The sequence below is a fragment of the Linepithema humile genome, chromosome 1 (assembly GCF_040581485.1).
Source record: "Linepithema humile isolate Giens D197 chromosome 1, Lhum_UNIL_v1.0, whole genome shotgun sequence".
In the NCBI taxonomy this organism is placed as follows: domain Eukaryota; kingdom Metazoa; phylum Arthropoda; class Insecta; order Hymenoptera; family Formicidae; genus Linepithema; species Linepithema humile.
The window spans coordinates 18,105,361-18,123,431 of record NC_090128.1 but is presented as its reverse complement, the minus strand read 5'-3'; the positions used below and the strand labels follow the sequence as shown (position 1 = coordinate 18,123,431).

Genomic DNA, 18,071 nt, shown 5'->3' with positions numbered 1-18,071 from the left:
ACACACACCATGTTGAGTCTTCGCGTACGCGTAGAATCTTCCCCCTAGCAGGAGGCGGTACCGCCGCTGGCACCCCCGAGTTCAAAGTAGGCCCTGTAAATCATTTACTGCATTCCATGTTCAACCAAATCGACATATATTTCAATCAAAAACTCGTGTCACCCCCAAACAACGCTTACGCGTATCGGGCTTACATCGAGGCGTTATTAAATTATTCTTCACCCGCAAAAAACTCCCATCTGACCTCCTGCTTGTGGGACGCGGATACCCCGGGCTTAATGGACGCTCTCCTAGAGTCGCAAGCCACGAATCAGGCACTCGTGAGACGCTCGCGTTACATTCGAGACGGACAGGCGTTAGATCTCATAGGGCATCTTCACTGCGACGTTTTCAATCAGGATAAATTCCTAATCAACGGGGTGGAAGTTAGAATGAGGCTCGTTCGCTCGAAAGATTCGTTTTGCCTCATGGAATCTAATTCGGTGTCAAAAATACGTCTTCTAGACGCTAGTCTGCTCGTTAGAAGAGCAAAGATAAGCCCCGGTGTGTTACTCTCGCACGCGAGAATGTTGAGTAAAACCACCGCCAAATATCCTCTCACAAAAGTCGAGGTTAAAACATTTACGATTCACGCCGGACTCGTAGGAGAATCGATAGATAATGTAATACTCGGACAACTGCCGAAACGTGTAATAGTCGGCTTTGTCGATAACAGAGCGTTTAATGGCGATAGAAAATTGAATCCGTTTAATTTCAAAAACTACGGTATAAATTTCTTTTCTCTGTATGCCGATGGTATGCAAATTCCCAGTAGGCCGTTACAACCGAACTTCTCGAAAGACGAAAAGCTTTACGTCGAAGCCTACCACACGCTCTTCTCGGGAACCGGCATTCACTTCTTGAACGAGGGAAATTCTATAAGTAGAGAGGATTATGCCCAGGGCTACACTCTTTTCGCTTTTGATCTTACCCCCGACTTGTCCGCTCATTGCGCCGGACATTGGAATCTCGCGAAACATGGTAGTTTGCGATTAGAAGTGAAATTTGATAAGGCGCTTACCACGACCGTTAATTGTATCGTTTATGCTGAGTTCGACAATATTCTAGAAATAGACTCCTCTCGACAAGTTATCGTCGATTTTGGCGGTTAGGTTTTTATAACGTCAAACCCCCCACCTCTACTACTACTACTACGTACATTTTTCCCTAACGTCTGTTTTCTTAAATGACGTGTAAAGCAACGGAAAGAGATTCAGTTTTGTTCGAGACGCGAACGGCGTCGCTTCGTTTGAAAAGAAAAAGCGAGTACTTGGACATAACCATGGATATAGTCATCGATATACAGGGTTTCCGCGATGCCGACGAGAAGTTTATTCCGAAAGAAGTGGCTGTTGTCGCGCTTAACTCCGCAATCATCGGACACTGGATTATGACGCCTCCCTATCCCTTTGACGATTTACCTGAAAAATCGAGACGAGAAAACAACTGGCTTTCGCGAAATTATCACGGAATCGAGTGGTTCGATGGCGAAACCGATCTTAAATGTTTCGTAATACAACTGCGAGAAATAACACGTCGAGTGCGCTACATCTATAGCAGGGGGCAAGAAAAGGCCCGCTATCTGAGGCGTCTACTTTCCAGAAACGTATATAATTTAGAAGGAATTTCTCCGGCGTTTAAAAATTTGCCGGAAGACAAAGAGAGCGGACATCGGTGCTCTCACCACGGTTTTCGATTTTGCTCTACAGACAAATTTCTTTGCGCGTTACGCAACGCTGGCAAATTGAAACGTTGGATAGGCGCTCAAAACACCAGCAGTGAGTGTAGCATCGTTTCGAGCTGCGATGATCTTTCTCGTGAAAATTGGAGCATAAGCGAAAAAGCTGACAGCGGCGTTTTTATGAAAAAGAATAAAAATCTCGATATAATTCGCAATATCGAGGCGTGGCGTACGGAAAAAAAAGAAGAAGAAGAAGAAGAAGACAAGAATCAATCACGTAATTACATTGCAAAAGATATATCGTGTGTGAAGAAAGAAGAATATCCTACCGATAGCAACGCTCAACAAACCATCTCCGCACAATCATTCGAGAACGTCTACTCTACGCGTAAGGAGATAAACCCCTGCGACTCTACTATACAAATAATTCCTCGCGCACGAGCACCGTCTTGTTACGCGACAAATGAACTCGTTGGAAATCTTACACGCGTTGCGTCGTCTCAATGTCAGATATGTGGGAGTCTATCCTGCCGACAGACTACCGAGGGTGTGGACGAGGTCGACAGCCATTGTCGCTAATACAGACGAGCATGATCGCCCCGGAAGACACTGGGTCGCCTTCTACATCGACGAGCACGGTACCGGCACATATTTCGATAGTTACGGAATCCCGCCACACTCGGATCAACGATTTCATCTGCGACTTCGACGAAATTCCACCATGTATCGATGGAACACCGTGCAGCTACAAGGATTTTTTTCGCAAACATGCGGCCAATATTGTTGCGTGTTTCTTTACTATTTGTCTCTTGGTTACAACCTTGAGCAATTTCTTCGTCTTTTCACCGATGATTATAACCAAAACGACAGACTGATAGTATGCTTATATCGCAAAATTTTTCATTGTAAAAAAAATGAGCAAACGAAAGTACGTACAAGTACTTGTTGTAATATTCAACAATGTATTTTTAAAAATTTCAAATAAAACATTTTATTTTATATATTTAACATTTCTCGATGCATGCTTTGAAATAATATTTGTAATTCATACATTAATGTATACTTTTATCATTTATAATTAAATTTGATTCTATTGAAAATCATGAAATGTATAAACTTTATTTTGTCAGTTCAATTATGTATTCTTAAGAAAAAATTCCAAATAAACGATTTTGTATTCCATTTCTCGTGTTTGTTTCCTTCCTCTTTTCGCATGTTCCTGCACTCGACAATCCTTACAGCGCGCTCAATCCGCGGGGTGGCTCATTCCGTTCACGAGATATCGTTGCCACCTTAACCAGCATGCCGAATATCAGACTAAAAGTCGTCCGATCATTCGTCGCTGCGTTCTTTTGTTCGCTATACCGGCGCACGCTCTATACCGTTTGCACCCCCTTAGCCGTCATCTCGTCGAATATCGGTCTAGCAGAATCCGCCGTTTGACTCCGTCGTTCTTTTGTTCTCCCATACTTGCCCGCTCACAGGTCGTAGTTCTATCATCCCCCGCTCGACACCTTGGCGATGTTTGTTTACATTTCCCATACCTGCCAGAGAGTCCGGGGTACCTCATATAGACGCGGCCCCACCATAAATACGCTCCTTCACGAGGCGACTGTGTGACGTCGTTTGTTTTGACGCCCCATACCTGCCAGAGAGTCCGGGGTACCTCATGTAGACGCGGCCCCACCATAAATACGACCCTTCGCGAGGCGACTGTGTGACGTCGTTTGTTTTGACGTCCCATACCTGCCAGAGAGTCCGAGGTACCTCATGTAGACGCGGCTCCACCATAAATACGTCCCTTCCCTTCACGGACTAGAGGCGACTGTGTGACGTCGTTTGTTTTGATGTCCCATACCTGCCTGAGAGTCCGGGGTACCTCATGTAGACGCGGCTCCACCATAAATACGTCCCTTCCCTTCACGGACTAGAGGCGACTGTGTGACGTCGTTTGTTTTGATACCCCATACCTGCCAGGTCCCATACCTGCCAGGCCCCATAGCTATAAATACGACCCTACGACTTATTTCATTTGATCTATAGGTAGCCATGCGGACTAGGACCAGGACTAGAAACCCAGCGATCCAGGTTCGAACCCGGTTTGGATTTTCTCAATTCGGAAAAAAATAAAAAGTTTACGTCATCCCGCGCCTGCCATAAATACGACCCTACGACTTATTTCATTAGATCTATAGGTAGCCCAGCAGACTAGGACCAGGACTAGAAATCCAGCGATCCAGGTTCGAACCCCGTTTGGATTTTCTCAATTCGGAAAAATAAAAATTTCCGCCATCTTGTCAACATCCGCCATCTTGTTTACCCGTAGCCGCCATCTTTTTTTTCCCATCCCGTCAGAGAGGAGTGGGGGAATGTTTTGGCGCCAGACCCACCGCGGGGGGCCTAGACGGGGTAGGTGGTGGGGGTTTGTTGTGACGGCCCATACCTGCCAACATACTACTAACGGGCTATGCATCGATAATTATTTATCATCGTTATCCGACAACGACGATAATAATTATGCGGTATTCGCAAAGTTTGCGGGTGCGTGCCCTAGTGCGGTGCTCGCGGTTTTATTCCGTTTGGGACATTTTTCGATTTATCTGCAGCTCTTGATTATTGCTGGCGAAATAATCGAGATAAGGCGAGCGTTCAACGACAACGAGGAAGAGGATGCGGGAGGCTATATCATTAGGCTGTCGAATTGCTATCATGGTGCGGTAAAAAATGGTAAGTTTCTATTTTTTGTATTATGAATATTAAAACAAAGTTTTAAAAAATTAAAATTTTTTTTTTTTAGGAACGCTACAACATCCAACACCTAAAAAAACCATGGTGGTGGAGGGTGTGGTGCGTGGTACGCGTCAAAACCGTGACGAGCGAGCTACTCGACGTCTCGGGGTAAGACGTCGAGCAGATACCTCGCCTGAGGCCGGACCCTCGTGTAAGTCGCTGTATACATTATTTATATGAAATAACAGCATCGATTTTATATTAGGAAATTTTACAAAAAAAAAATTTAATGTTTCAGTTTGCGCTCGAATTGTTCTAACGCCTGAGCTCGTCGATCTCGCGAGCGACGAAGCCGGACCCTCGTGTAAGTCGCTGCATACATTATTTATATGAAATAAAATAACAGCATCGATTTTATATTAGGAAATTTTACAAAAAAAATTTAATGTTTCAGCTCGCGCTCGAATTGTTCTAACGCCTGAGCTCGTCGATCTCGCAAGCGACGAATCGACGAGCTCACTTCGCGAGGAGGAGGAAGAGCAGGAAGAAGAATTACAGACTGAGGAAGAGGAATTACAGACTGAGGAAGAGGAATTACAGATTGAGAAAGAGGAGAGGTATTATGAAGGAGGGGATGAGGAAGGCTACGCGCAAGACGGATGGGGAATGGGTGACAGAGGTAAGAAAGATTGAAAATTTTTACAGTTACTTTTATGCTCGAATTTTATTTTTTTAAACAATAAAATTTTTACAGGATATAGCCCCCCTGTGATTTCTTACTCTCCGGATTACAATTATCAAACGGGGGAGTAAAGTAAAAAGAAGAAAATCGAGAGGTGAGTTGATTTAACACTACAAATTTTTCGATTTTATATTTTCATACTCAAATTTTTTTAATTAATTCATTAATTTTTAATTTTGACTTTTTGCAGTTCAAACAGGTGGTGGTGGAGAAGAAGAGTCGGAGGAAAACTTGGTCGGGCGAGGTTCCTGCGGCGCGCTTTCGAAGTCGTCGGTTTCGCCAGTCGATTCCTCGCGAGGAAAGAACGGAGGAAACAAGGCAAGCGGAGGGATATCGATGCGGCGGTGGTGGAAAGGCGTCGGAAGAACATTTTTATGCAATTGAAAAAATTCTGTTTGCTCAAATGTACATATATTTTTTTTTAGTTTTTTAATAAATATTATTTATATTAAATAAATTAATTTTTCATTTTTTTTACCAGACTCTTTCCCCATCCTATTCAACGTCCTATTTTACTGCGAGATAAGCGATAGACCATATTATATGGTGGATTATGTGATGGGTAAAAGGTGGAATAAAAGTCATACGAGTGTGATATACATCATTTTATTAGCATAAATCATAGTTGTTTTACACGTTTGTTACGCTCAAACCACCACTTGTACAATTTGCTAACATTCCGCATAGCGCAATGTCTCGTGTGATACGCGCAGCGCAAGGTTCCGATTACATCCAAGTTCGTCAGGCGTGCGATATCTTCGTAATCCGCATCTATTGTTTCAATCTCTACATCATCTTCCAAAATCTCGCACAACCACTTTTTCTTCTCGAGTCCTTTCACGTATATCAGAGACGGTTCCGTACCAATGGCATTGTTGATAAGACTTTTTATCTGACTGTACGAGACGTGTCCATCTTCCCATCGAAAGCCGTGGTGGTGTATCCGTAACCAACACGCCAGCGATTTTTCCGATTTCGTCAACAGATACCACGGTACGTGTTCACGAAATACGTAATGAAATAGCGTTTCGCCATCTCGAAGTACCGCTACCTCTTTCACGATAAAAATGTTGTTGAACGCGTAACCTTGCAAGTCGACGAAAATTGGTACGTCAGACATCGTCGTCGACCGTCGGAAAACTGACGTTCCCATTCGCACACGTCTAATTTATAACTTTTCACACGAGTCTGCGCACAATGTTGTTCAGTGGATTATATTCGACCATTCGATCGTGTATAATGAGACAATAGGCGGTGGTGTTGGCCGGTATAATTTCCTTACAATCAAATTCTATTCGCACGTCAACGGTGGCGCTCTTGACAGAGTCGTTTTGTCGCGAACAATCTATGACTACGAACGGACCGGCTTTCAAGAATTCATCGATGTCCAAATACGTATCGTCCTGTCCATAATAGGCTTTGCGGAAACGCGCATACATATTGTACAGTATAGCGTATCGACTCTTGTCGAAATCCAAATTCATGTCGTCGTACGGATAAAAATCTGAATTCAGATGCAGTCTCACATTGGTGAGTTTACAAGCGTCAAATTGCGTAGAGTTTTCAGACAGTACGTTTTTTCGACCGGTTTGGAGAGCAAAGATTACGTATCGCGGTTTTTCCAATTGCGTCACAGCTTTGACCGCCCAGGAATGCTTCGTTGTATTCTGCAGCAGAGGAAACTCGTACAGATCCCACGAACGAAAGCACACGCTCAGATATCTTCCGCTTTTCAAAGTTCAAAGAAGAGACAGCTTGTTGACTTTGCTCAGAGATACGTGCGGCATTCGCCACTGTATCTTGAGTAGTTCGATCGTTGGATTCGTACCGACTCGTCCAACGAGAGAATTATTATCGTTGCGCGATCGTATCAATACAAGTTCGTGACGAGCGTTGATTACAATCCGTTTGTAGTCCTCGCAGAATCCTAAAAGAGTATTGAGCGGAACGCAAAAATTAAAGTTTCCATCGAGCAACGGATTTCCATCCGGATTCCACGATGCGTATTTCAGCGTCTTGCTCTTCTCCGTCGTCAACGATACATAGTTTTTGATCGTGCTCGTTATTCCAACGTTTCTGTTACGATCGATTTCAACTCCGTCGAGCTCGTATCGCATTTCATCAAACATGAACGCGACACAATTATTTCTCATTATACACACGTTATCTCTATTCTCATCGGCAGGAGTAACGAGTTTTCCTTCAATGTAGAGAAAACTCTCACACGGTAACGTGTACAAATCCTGTTGCTGCATCGGTATTCGTATCTCATCACTGTGTCCCAACGTCGTGTTAGCGTACGGATTGTACGTGTGCATCTCATATTTCACGATACGCTCGTCGAAGACGGGCTCGTCAGCGATATCGAGTATATCCATCTTTTTAAACGTTTCTCACAACGAATCCCAACGATTTTAAAAAGTTTACGTTCGTCGTACTGAGCCTCTTGAATGGTGATGTTTTCCCAATTTTCGTTGTTCTCTCAATCACTCGCTGTTCGTTCAACACGAGCATTTCCTCGCACCACGTCGCCGCAAGTGCAGTCTGATGGTAATCTCCTCTCCGCGAAAATCGATCAATCGTCCGTCTTGATCCACCACACGCAAGGTGATATCGGTAACGCTCCTCGCGATGACCGGAAAGTAAATGATTTGCGCCGGTGTTTCCGAGACTTTATATCTCGGAGGTACGTTCGGTGAAAATTCATGTATCGTGTGCACCGACCTGTCGTTGGCGTACGCAGCCGTGGTTATGCTGCATTCCACTCGAATAATGTTTACGTTGCCGATGTTTACCGAAGAATCTGATTCGTGCAACTTTTTCGGTTCCAGTATACGACTCGTCGAAAATCCAAACAGCGGTCCGATGGTATTTGGTTTGGCGAAATTTATTCGAAAAGCGCACATGATTTCACTCTTCATGGTATTAACGTTGGGACAAAGTGACAATGGATAATCTTGCTCTTCACTTTTTCCTCGTTTTTGCAGTATCGCGCGTTTCAGATAAGAAGCAATGGCGTCCAATTCGTACGATCCTTCGGGAATTGTAATTTCTTCGTCATTGTCGTCGAAATAAAATTTATTGTTTGCTACCGTCACGTTCGGAATCGTGTTGTAGGTCTCCATCGTGGTTAGGCCGAGCTCGTAGTCCCCATCGCTCAAGTCTATCGGTGGAAAATAATCCACCGTGAGAACGCTGCTTTTACCGCTTAGAGTGAGCGTCAGCTACATTGCCGAGATTCCATCGACGACTGATGTCGATCGATGGCGGATCGATTTTTATATCTATTTTCTGGAGGAACAGGAGGCACAATTGTCCGCAGATCGTTTGATCGTACGTCTGGTAGACCGTGCGATTGTACGTTATCGTTGTATCGGTGTCTCCGAGGTAGCGTGTAAGCTCCTTCGGCGGTTGCAAATTGCCAAAGCTGTCAAAGTATACGGCGCGATCGCCTCTCTTGGCGTACGCCACCCAATGCGTGCCCGGCCCGTCGACATCGTCCAAATTCACGATACCGCTCTCATTTTTATGTATCTTGTCGGGTAAAGCGTTACGCATGTAGACACCTCGGAAATACGGTATTCGCATACGCTTCGCTATTTGTAACAACTGTAGATTGGTGGTGGCACCCGCGGGCATCTCTATCGTTTTTTCGACGTTTTTTTTTTCTCTTCAATCCTTTGCCCCGCTTGTACGGAGCGAGATAAATCCCCCGTCCTTCTATTGCTTTATTGTGACGTTTCGTCTCTTCGAGTTGTCGTCGCGCGGCCTTAGAGTCGTTCACCGCCTTTGCAACACCCGCCGCTCCACCGGCAAGCGAACCGATGACTCCCAAGAGCGGTAACAACGGTAACATACCACCGCGTTTCGCCGTCGGAAGCGTTCTCCTCTTGGTCTTCTTCTTCTTTCTCTTTGTCATACCCATCCCCAATTCCGTCTTTGCTTTCATAGCAGCCCATACGGCGGTAGCAGCAGCCCTCTCACCGAGAGTCGCGTCCGCAGCGGTGATCCGCACTTGCGCTTTGTCGGCGAGAACGCGATCGGCTGCGTAGCGGTTTTGCGAGTACGCGATGTCGTGATCGCGACACGCCGCGTCCAACGGATTGATACCTCGATCCCCTCGCGCGAGTCGTTTCCGCAGACGAGTCCCCGGCCCGCAAAATTGGTAGCCGGGTATATGCAGCTCCAACGGTAGTCGATTTATCACACTGTTCAGTAAACCGGCACCCTTGTATCGTTTTATAGAGCGCGAATTCTAACGTATCGCGTGTAAATCATATTTCCAACTGAGGTGTGTTTCGACAGCGCTCACCTATAAATAGGAGGCGCGTATTGATCATTAACCAGTAGAATATCAAAGTTTGTCGGACGACAAAGTACAATGAATAACCGGGATAATAAGAAGGAACGGAAGGAGGTGAATGTCGCAAACGTGTATCGCTAATCGTGTGTTTGAAACAATAATTTTTTTTCAGTATAATGTCCAAATCATGTATGGAAATAGAAATATTTTAGATCTAGCGACAAATATCCGAGCACCGCTCTTTCCAACAACCGATGCTGCGCACTCGTCGCGTAATAACAAGGATGAGAAAAAGTCTGGTAAAAAATGAAATTTGTACAACAACCGTACACGATCCGTGTGAAAAACATGGATGATAAGACGCAAGGGGTTTGTGAGAAGGCGTGCAGACACGGTAAAATGTTGCCAAACACGATACGCGGTATCATTTGCGGTTCCTCGAATTGCGGTAAAACCAATGTAATGATTAGTCTGTTGGAAAGTCCGAACGGTGTACGTTTCGAAAACGTGTACGTGTACTCGAAATCGTTGAATCAACCAAAGTATCGATATCTCGAAAGATTGCTCGGATCGATCGATGAAATCGGCTACTTTACATTCTCGGACAACAACACAATTGTACCGCACAGCGAGGCGTTACCGAATTCCGTATTCGTCTTCGACAATATAGCGTGCGACAAGCAGAATGCGATACGCGAGTACTTTGCTATGGGTCGACATTCGAAGGTCGATTGTTTTTATCTGTGCCAAACGTATGCAAAAATACCGAAACATCTCGTGCGCGACAACGCGAATTTACTCGTAATATTCAAGCAGGATGGAACAAACCTTAAGCATGTCTACAACGATCATGTGAATACGGACATGATGTACGAAGATTTCGGTACATTGTGTCACGCATGTTGGCAGCACAAGTACGGATTTTTAGTGATAGACAAGGGTAGAACGATTAACGATGGACGATACAGACGTGGTTTAACGAGTTTGCGGTACCGCGGAATAGTTAGTTGTTCTCGAGATGTTGACGATGACGCTCGACACGAAAGATATCGACGAGAGGGAGAAGATCGCGAAGGAAATCGCTCGTACGAGCGAGTCGATTCGCAAGAAGCATTGGACGTTGAAGACGGGTAGAGTGGAGCAAGAGGTGCAATTGGAGAAACGGTTGAAACCGATCGTAGAGCCGTTGAAACAAATCGTCGAGAATATCAAGGGTGACGATGATTCGGTTGACGATCTCGAGATTAAAAACGAACCGGACATCAAACGAAAGCGAACAAGCTCTGAGAAGAAGAAAATCAAGCGTACCTCGTTGACGACACCGATACAGACCCTATTGACGTCACCGATACAAGCCTCGACTCCGTTCCAGCCGCAAAAATTGGTGTTTGAAGCGCCGACATATTTACCGACCGAAAACGTGTTTGAAACCACGGACCCGTCTTTCGTAACATCCGTGAGACAGACGATGCAAACGTCCGATGGTCGGGAAGCTCTGTACGGCCAAATGGGTCCGCTGGGTCAAGAGTACATCGGGGAGCTCTTGAGCGGTGACAAGAAGAGAGGGATCGACAACGTGTACGGTGTATACTTCAACGATGCGGGAACGTTTCTCGGAGACAAGGTCTTCGACATTGATAGAGACGACAATGTGATCGTGGACGGTGTGAAATACGCTGGCACACCCGGCCTGTTTGAATTAATATTCAAAAGACTTCCCGACGATACGCTGTGTACGGAGGATGACAAACAAAAGTACAAGAGCATACTACTCGCTACTAACGCTCACAGACGCGGTCATAACGCGCATTTACCTATTTTGGAAAACAAAGGATACAAATACAAACATATCATCACACCTCTGATATCTAAGAAAGGTGGAGGTGTTGCACATCTCGACTTGAGAGGTGCGGGTCGCACGTTACCCAAGTGTAACGTACCACAGACCATGACTGTGACCGACAACGCGGTCGATTACGTGCACTGGGATGATCCGAACGAATTGGTGGATCGCCTTCGATTGCTGGACGCCTCCCGTCAGGCGGGAAACAACGCGCACGACAACGAGTTTCTCTCGATTATCGAGGAACTGCGCGAAGCTGGTCTGATTATAAATTGATCACAGCTTTTCAACTATCGCCAGTATTGCTCGTGTGATGCTACAGGAATGTCTATCAACAAATTCGGACTACAGCTAGGAGGAGGAAGCGCCAGAGTGACGAGACAGAGCGGCGAAGTCTCGAAGAATTACGTGCGCGAGAATTGTCTCTGCAAGGATGGTGAGGTTTTCAACGCCAAGTCGCGCGTGATCAGACATCTCGCCGACCCTGAAGCGGACACCGACGCCGTCAACAAGCTGCATCTGGATCATCACCTCAAGCTTATGAGCGATCGTGAGAATCGAAATCGTATGCTCTGTGAAAATTTTAAGCGAGAAGTACTTTCGAGACTCGAAGATTCGGAGAATACCGAGCGGACCTGGAAGAGAGACCACGACGATTACATCGAGACCAGATACGTGGCGTTGGAACGACAGATTCACGATCTGAGAGGTCTCCTCGACGAGAGTGTAGCGCGACTCGATGGAAAACTCGTCGATCGCGAGCGAGAGACGAAGAGTCTTGTCGAGCGAGAGATTCACAATCTTCGTAGAGCTGTGAGAAAAAATTTCATCGAATACTACGATGAGGCGATGAAGAAGAAGCAAAACGAATCGCAATGAGCAAGAAGGAAGCGGTGAGCCTGGAGAGGAGATCGCTCGTGGACGAGCTCCACGCACCGGCGAGAAGAAACTTTACGCGTAGGCCAGTCGTCGTGAAAGGATACGACGATTTGTGGCAGGCTGACATTGTCGAGATGAGACCGTACTCGCGATCCAACGGCGGCTGCAACTACATTCTAACCGTTATCGATGTGTTGAGCAAGTACGCGTGGGCCGTGCCCTTAAAGACCAAAGGTGGAATCGAAACGTCCAAAGCATTTTCCGCGATATTTAGGGAGAGAATTCCGAAAAATTTGCAGACTGACCATGGAAAAAAATTTTACAACAGAGATTTCCAAAATCTTGTCAAGAAACACAGCATCAATCATTATTCGATATACTCGGTTATGAAGGCTTCGGTGGTGGAACGATTCAATCGCACGTTGAAGAACGAAATGTGGAAGTTTTTCACGCTCACGGGATCGTACAGGTGGATCGACGATTTACCGCGATTGGTCTCGGAATACAACGGTCGTAAACATCGTACGATCGGTATACGCCCGATCGATGTCACTCCCGAGATCGCAAAGGGACTCTTGAGCACCGTGTACGGTAATATAAAAATTGCCGCGCCGGCGAAATTCAGGGTGGGTGATTCGGTGCGCGTGAGCAAATTCAAAACTGTATTCGAGAAAGGATACACGCCGAATTGGTCGACGGAGGTGTTTAAGATCGCCACCGTGCAACGTACCAATCCTGTGACGTATCTGATTAAAGATTATCGCGGAGATCCGGTCGCGGGAGGCTTTTACGAGCACGAATTGCTCAAGACCGCACAACCCGACGTTTATCTCGTGGAGAAGATGTTGCGCCGAAAGGACGACAAGGTGTTTGTAAAGTGGTTGGGATTCGACAATTCGCACAACTCTTGGATAAATAAAGACGATGTATTGTAATAAACTATATTTATTGTACAATAAACAATTATACATATATATACAATGGTGTTCTTTATTACTACAATATATACATTTAAAACTAACAACGATAATAATACATAAAATATTAAACTATACATAAATATTAACACTAGTGTATAAACAATATAAATAATATAATGTATAAACTATATACAACATAATAATACTACAATTGTATCTTGTAATGTCCCCACGATAGAGTGTCGGTGGAACCGGATACGACGTGCCGCTTATCGTCGTACGGACTGAGCGCGAGCTTCGACTCCGACACGGTGTACACCTCGTGCAACTTTGAGCGGATGCACGATTGACGCCGCGTCAGCTCGATTTCGTCGTTGAGACACCGAGTGTAATCGTCGAACGTTATCGTTCTCACGACTACGTTTTTCTTAACGCCTTTAACTTTTTTGACATCTTTTTGTCCGGTGACTCTCAACGCGTACATCTTCGCTCTCAGTCCGACAAATTCCGTCATGATCGCGCCGTTGTTCTCGTCTTTCAACAGACCGGGTACTTTCTTGTTGGCGCGCGGCATACCGTAAGCGTTGTCCTCGGAGTAGTCGCTTGTGTCGAATTTGGATATATCGCGTTTCATATCCCGATACGCGTCCTCGCAGTGCAGAAAGTATATCAGACTGTCGGTATCGGTATACATAATTTTGCAATTGTCGCGGTAGAGAGGCGCCATGTACTCGTAGTGAAACTCGTACAAGCAGGTCTTGGATATGTCGAGGATGCACATACCCACGTAGATCGGCTTGTCGAATTTCACTTCGAGTTTTCGCAACTCTACGGCGACTAGATCCTCCGAGAACACGCTTCGGCTGTGGAAATTCGGTTTCGCGATCATAGCCTCCACTCCGTACGGACCATCCCACTGTGTAACGAGCCGGACATCCGTGTGATTTCGCACATTCTCCATGGTTTTGCCGAAAACCGCGTTGTTCATCAATTTGTACAAATTTTTTTTGAAATTATTTTTCGCCCGTGTCCGAAACTGTGTATTCAGTTCTATGTATCCGCGGAGCCACGGAGATTGCGCGAATTGCAGTACGCGGTGAATCTTTGCAATTCGCAGGCCGTGTCGCACGCATTGCTGCAGATTACGGTAGTGGATGACATAACGCTGCTTATCGCACAGCGTGGCGAGTAACTTGATCTCCCGCTTGCCGGGCGGCTTACCGCGCGTCGGGCAGAACGGTAGGTCGGAGTGCGCGTCGTGAAGATTCACCGGGTACTCGAGATCGACTTCCAGCACATAACCGGTAGCCGAATCGGATGCAACAGACATTACGTTAAAGTTTTTGACATTATCGACCCATCGAAATTTGGTGTAGGGCAACGGTTGACACATTGTCCACCCGTACAAGTTGTTTACATCATAGTACATTAGGTACGACGACGGTTCCGATGGGTCGTAGGATGGCATGTATTTGTTGTTGGCGGCGGCGTATCGGTTGGAGCATTGGCTGAGACCGCCGCGTATACCGTGCTCGACAAACAGCACCATATCGATGTCTGTGAGCAACTCGAACTTGATGCCCGTGTACTTCAACATAGCGTCTCACGTGTACCCCGGTAATGTGTAATACTGAGCGGGATCTAAACCGTAACTCTTTATACACGTGTTTCGGAAATTTTCGAAAATATCCGCCAACAAAAGAACGTCTGTTTTCAAATACAAATCGCTGTATTGACCTAGATCTTCGATTGAAAATGTTTGCCAAACGTTTGTCGCGTGCGCGTAATTGCTCTCGGATACCGTTTCTCTGGTGAGCGAGCTGTAAAACGATTCGCGCGATGGCAGGCTTGTGTCCCGGAGCTTGTCGACGCTGTCGACGTACTTGTAGGGAAACACACCTTTTCGAGTAAGCAAATTGAAATGTTCCGCGGATAAATGATTGAATTTTGATCGTGAAATTTTTAATTTATCTACAGTTAAATATGATGCCAATTTGTCGAGACTTGTACTGAGAAATTTAAACGAATCAATAAACCGTAATTTTATACACAATTTTGATTTTTGATCCATGGTATCTTTAACATTTTTTGTAAAAGAAATGTATCGCTCTTTCGTCAGCGGTAACAATTCGACGTTGCCTTCAAAGGCATTGGCAACGTCTTTAAGAGGATGCTGAAGTGACGGGCGAACTCCGACGCGAAAGCGCCATCATTTCGATGGTACTAAAAATGAAATGACATTATCGGCGCAGCCTACGGACCTATGCCGCGTAGGTCCGTGTGTACGCATTTGTTTGTAGTGGTGACTCACTACACTGACGTGTGGTCTGTGTACGTGTGTCATCGGAAGTTTGTAAACAAACGATGCTTGCGCTTGTTTCCTCGACTGAAATTTCGTCGCAAAGCTGCAATATAATGTCCGAGAAAACATAAGCGTATACAAGGTGTCAAATAAATACAAACTAAATATGACAAAATAATAAATAAAAAATATACATATAATACTATATATATCATTGAAGAAAAATGTCATATACTTTTCTTACTTTTATCCTTATGTAGTAAATACTAAATAACTAATTAATCAATTAATTAATATATACATATACACATATATTCAATAAATAGTTATCTTTATTTTGTATTTTATATGATAATGACTGAAATAATGAAAGTATATATTATTTCAGTTATATAAAATACAAAATAAAGATAACTATATTCAATATGTATATGTATGTATTCAATAATTAATTAACTTATTTATTTATTTTGTATTTATTACATAAAAATAAAAATAGGAAAAGCATATAACATATTTTTCCAATTAGATATATAGTATTATACATACATTTTTCAAATAAAATATTTTATTATATCTAACTTATATCTATTAGACACCTTGTATAAGTCTATTTTGTCTCGTATGTACATCATTCAGCCATACGATAGAATTTCAATTGCGAGAAAAAAGGTTAAATGACCTTATAAATTATCTGATAAAATATAAACAGACCACACATGCAGTAAATTGCTAACTAAAATAAATACGTATTTCTTCAAATCTGTCAGCTGACGTTAGATCGCCTATGACAATATTTCTTAAAATCTGCCAGTTCACGAATAAATTGTCTTTAGCTCTCTTTTTTCTAAACTGTCAGCTGACGTTAGATCGCCTCTGACTATATTTATTAAAAATTGTCAGCTCACGATAGATCGCCTCTGACAATATTTCTTATAATTTGCCAGTTCACGAATAAATCGTATTTAGCTCTCTTTTTTCTAAACTGTTAGCTGACGTTAGATCGTCTGTGACAATATTTATTTAAAATTGTCAGCTCACGATAGATCGCCTCTGACAATATTTCTTACAATTTGCCAGTTCACGAATAAATCGTTTTTAGCTCTCTTTTTTCTAAACTGTCAGCTGACGTTAGATCGCTTCTGACTATATTTATTAAAAATTGTCAGCTCACAATAGATCGCCTCTGACAATATTTCTTACAATTTGCCAGTTCACGAATAAATCGTCTTTAGCTCTCTTTTTTCTAAACTGTCAGCTGACGTTAGATCGTCTGTGACAATATTTATTTAAAATTGTCAGCTCACGATAGATCGCCTCTGACAATATTTCTTACAATTTGCCAGTTCACGAATAAATCACCTTTAGCTTTTTTTCTTCTAAACTGTCAGTTGACGTTAGATCACCTCTGACTATATTTATTAAAAATTGTCAGCTCACAATAGATCGCCTCTGACTATATTTCTTACAATTTGCCAGTTCACGAATAAATCGCCTTTAGCTGTCTTTTTTCTAAACGGTCAGCTGACGTTAGATCGCCTCTGACTATATTTATTAAAAATTGTTAGTTGACGTTAGATCGCTTCTGGCTTGTCTTATTCTATATTGCCAGTCTACAAGAAAGCCGCCTCTGGCTTGAAGACAAGAATAAGAATTTTCTAATGCCAGTCCACGAGAAAACCGCCTCTGGCTTGAAGACAAGAATAAGAATTTTCTAATGCCAGTCCACGAGAAAACCGCCTCTGGCTTGAAGACAAGAATAAGAATTTTCTAATGCCAGTCCACGAGAAAACCGCCTCTGGCTTGTCTTATTCTATATTGCCAGTCCACGAGAAAACCGCCTCTGGCTTGTCTTATTCTATATTGCCAGTCCACGAGGAAATCGCCTCTGGCTTGAAGACAAGAATAAGAATTTTCTAATGCCAGTCCACGAGAAAACCGCTTCTGGCTTGTCTTATTCTTTATTGTAAGATACTTTTATTACGTCATATGCTCTATGTATATATATAATGTATATTATATGCTCCATATTATCTATATTTATATCAAAATATCTTTCTAAGAAATTGACATCATTTTGTATACTTTTTTTACAATAAATGTATGATATATGCCATATTTTTTATTTCTAAAGCATGAAATATAAAGATATTTTTATTTTTTTGTGTCTATTATTTGTAAAATAATCTTGATAAAAGAAACAACATTAATTTTGCGACTTGCAATAATCTGTTTTATTATATGCTTCTTTTAAATACTTACAATTAGCCTTATTTTATGTGATTAACTTGGTATTTAAAATACGTATCAAAATCGAAAATGTATTTGTATTACAGTAGAAACGAAACATTCTTGTCTTACAACAGAGAGAAATGGCAAAATATAATATTGTCTAAAGTACAGTCTAATAAAAACTGTTAAAATTGAACATTTTATAAAACCACTGTGATTCATGAAAAATCAGAACTATTATTTAAAAAATATAAACATATTTCGACTGTGTGTTTTAAACCGCACCACACATTCAAAATTCACAGAATAAAATTATTTCTGCAAAGTTGTGTATAATGTCAGTGGAAAAGTGATTTATTTGTTATTACATATACATGATATTTTATCATTCCTCTCTGGT

General features: G+C 43.2%; 1 protein-coding gene across 1 annotated transcript; it reads right to left on the bottom strand.

Annotated features, from left to right (window-relative positions):
• Positions 1-13,038: 13,038 nt before the first annotated feature.
• LOC136997639 (uncharacterized) lies at positions 13,039-16,355 on the bottom strand. The gene has a single exon (XM_067348560.1). The coding sequence runs from the start codon at positions 14,732-14,734 to the stop codon at positions 13,343-13,345; it is 1,392 nt and encodes a 463-aa protein (XP_067204661.1). The 5' UTR covers positions 14,735-16,355; the 3' UTR covers positions 13,039-13,342.
• Positions 16,356-18,071: the final 1,716 nt, after the last annotated feature.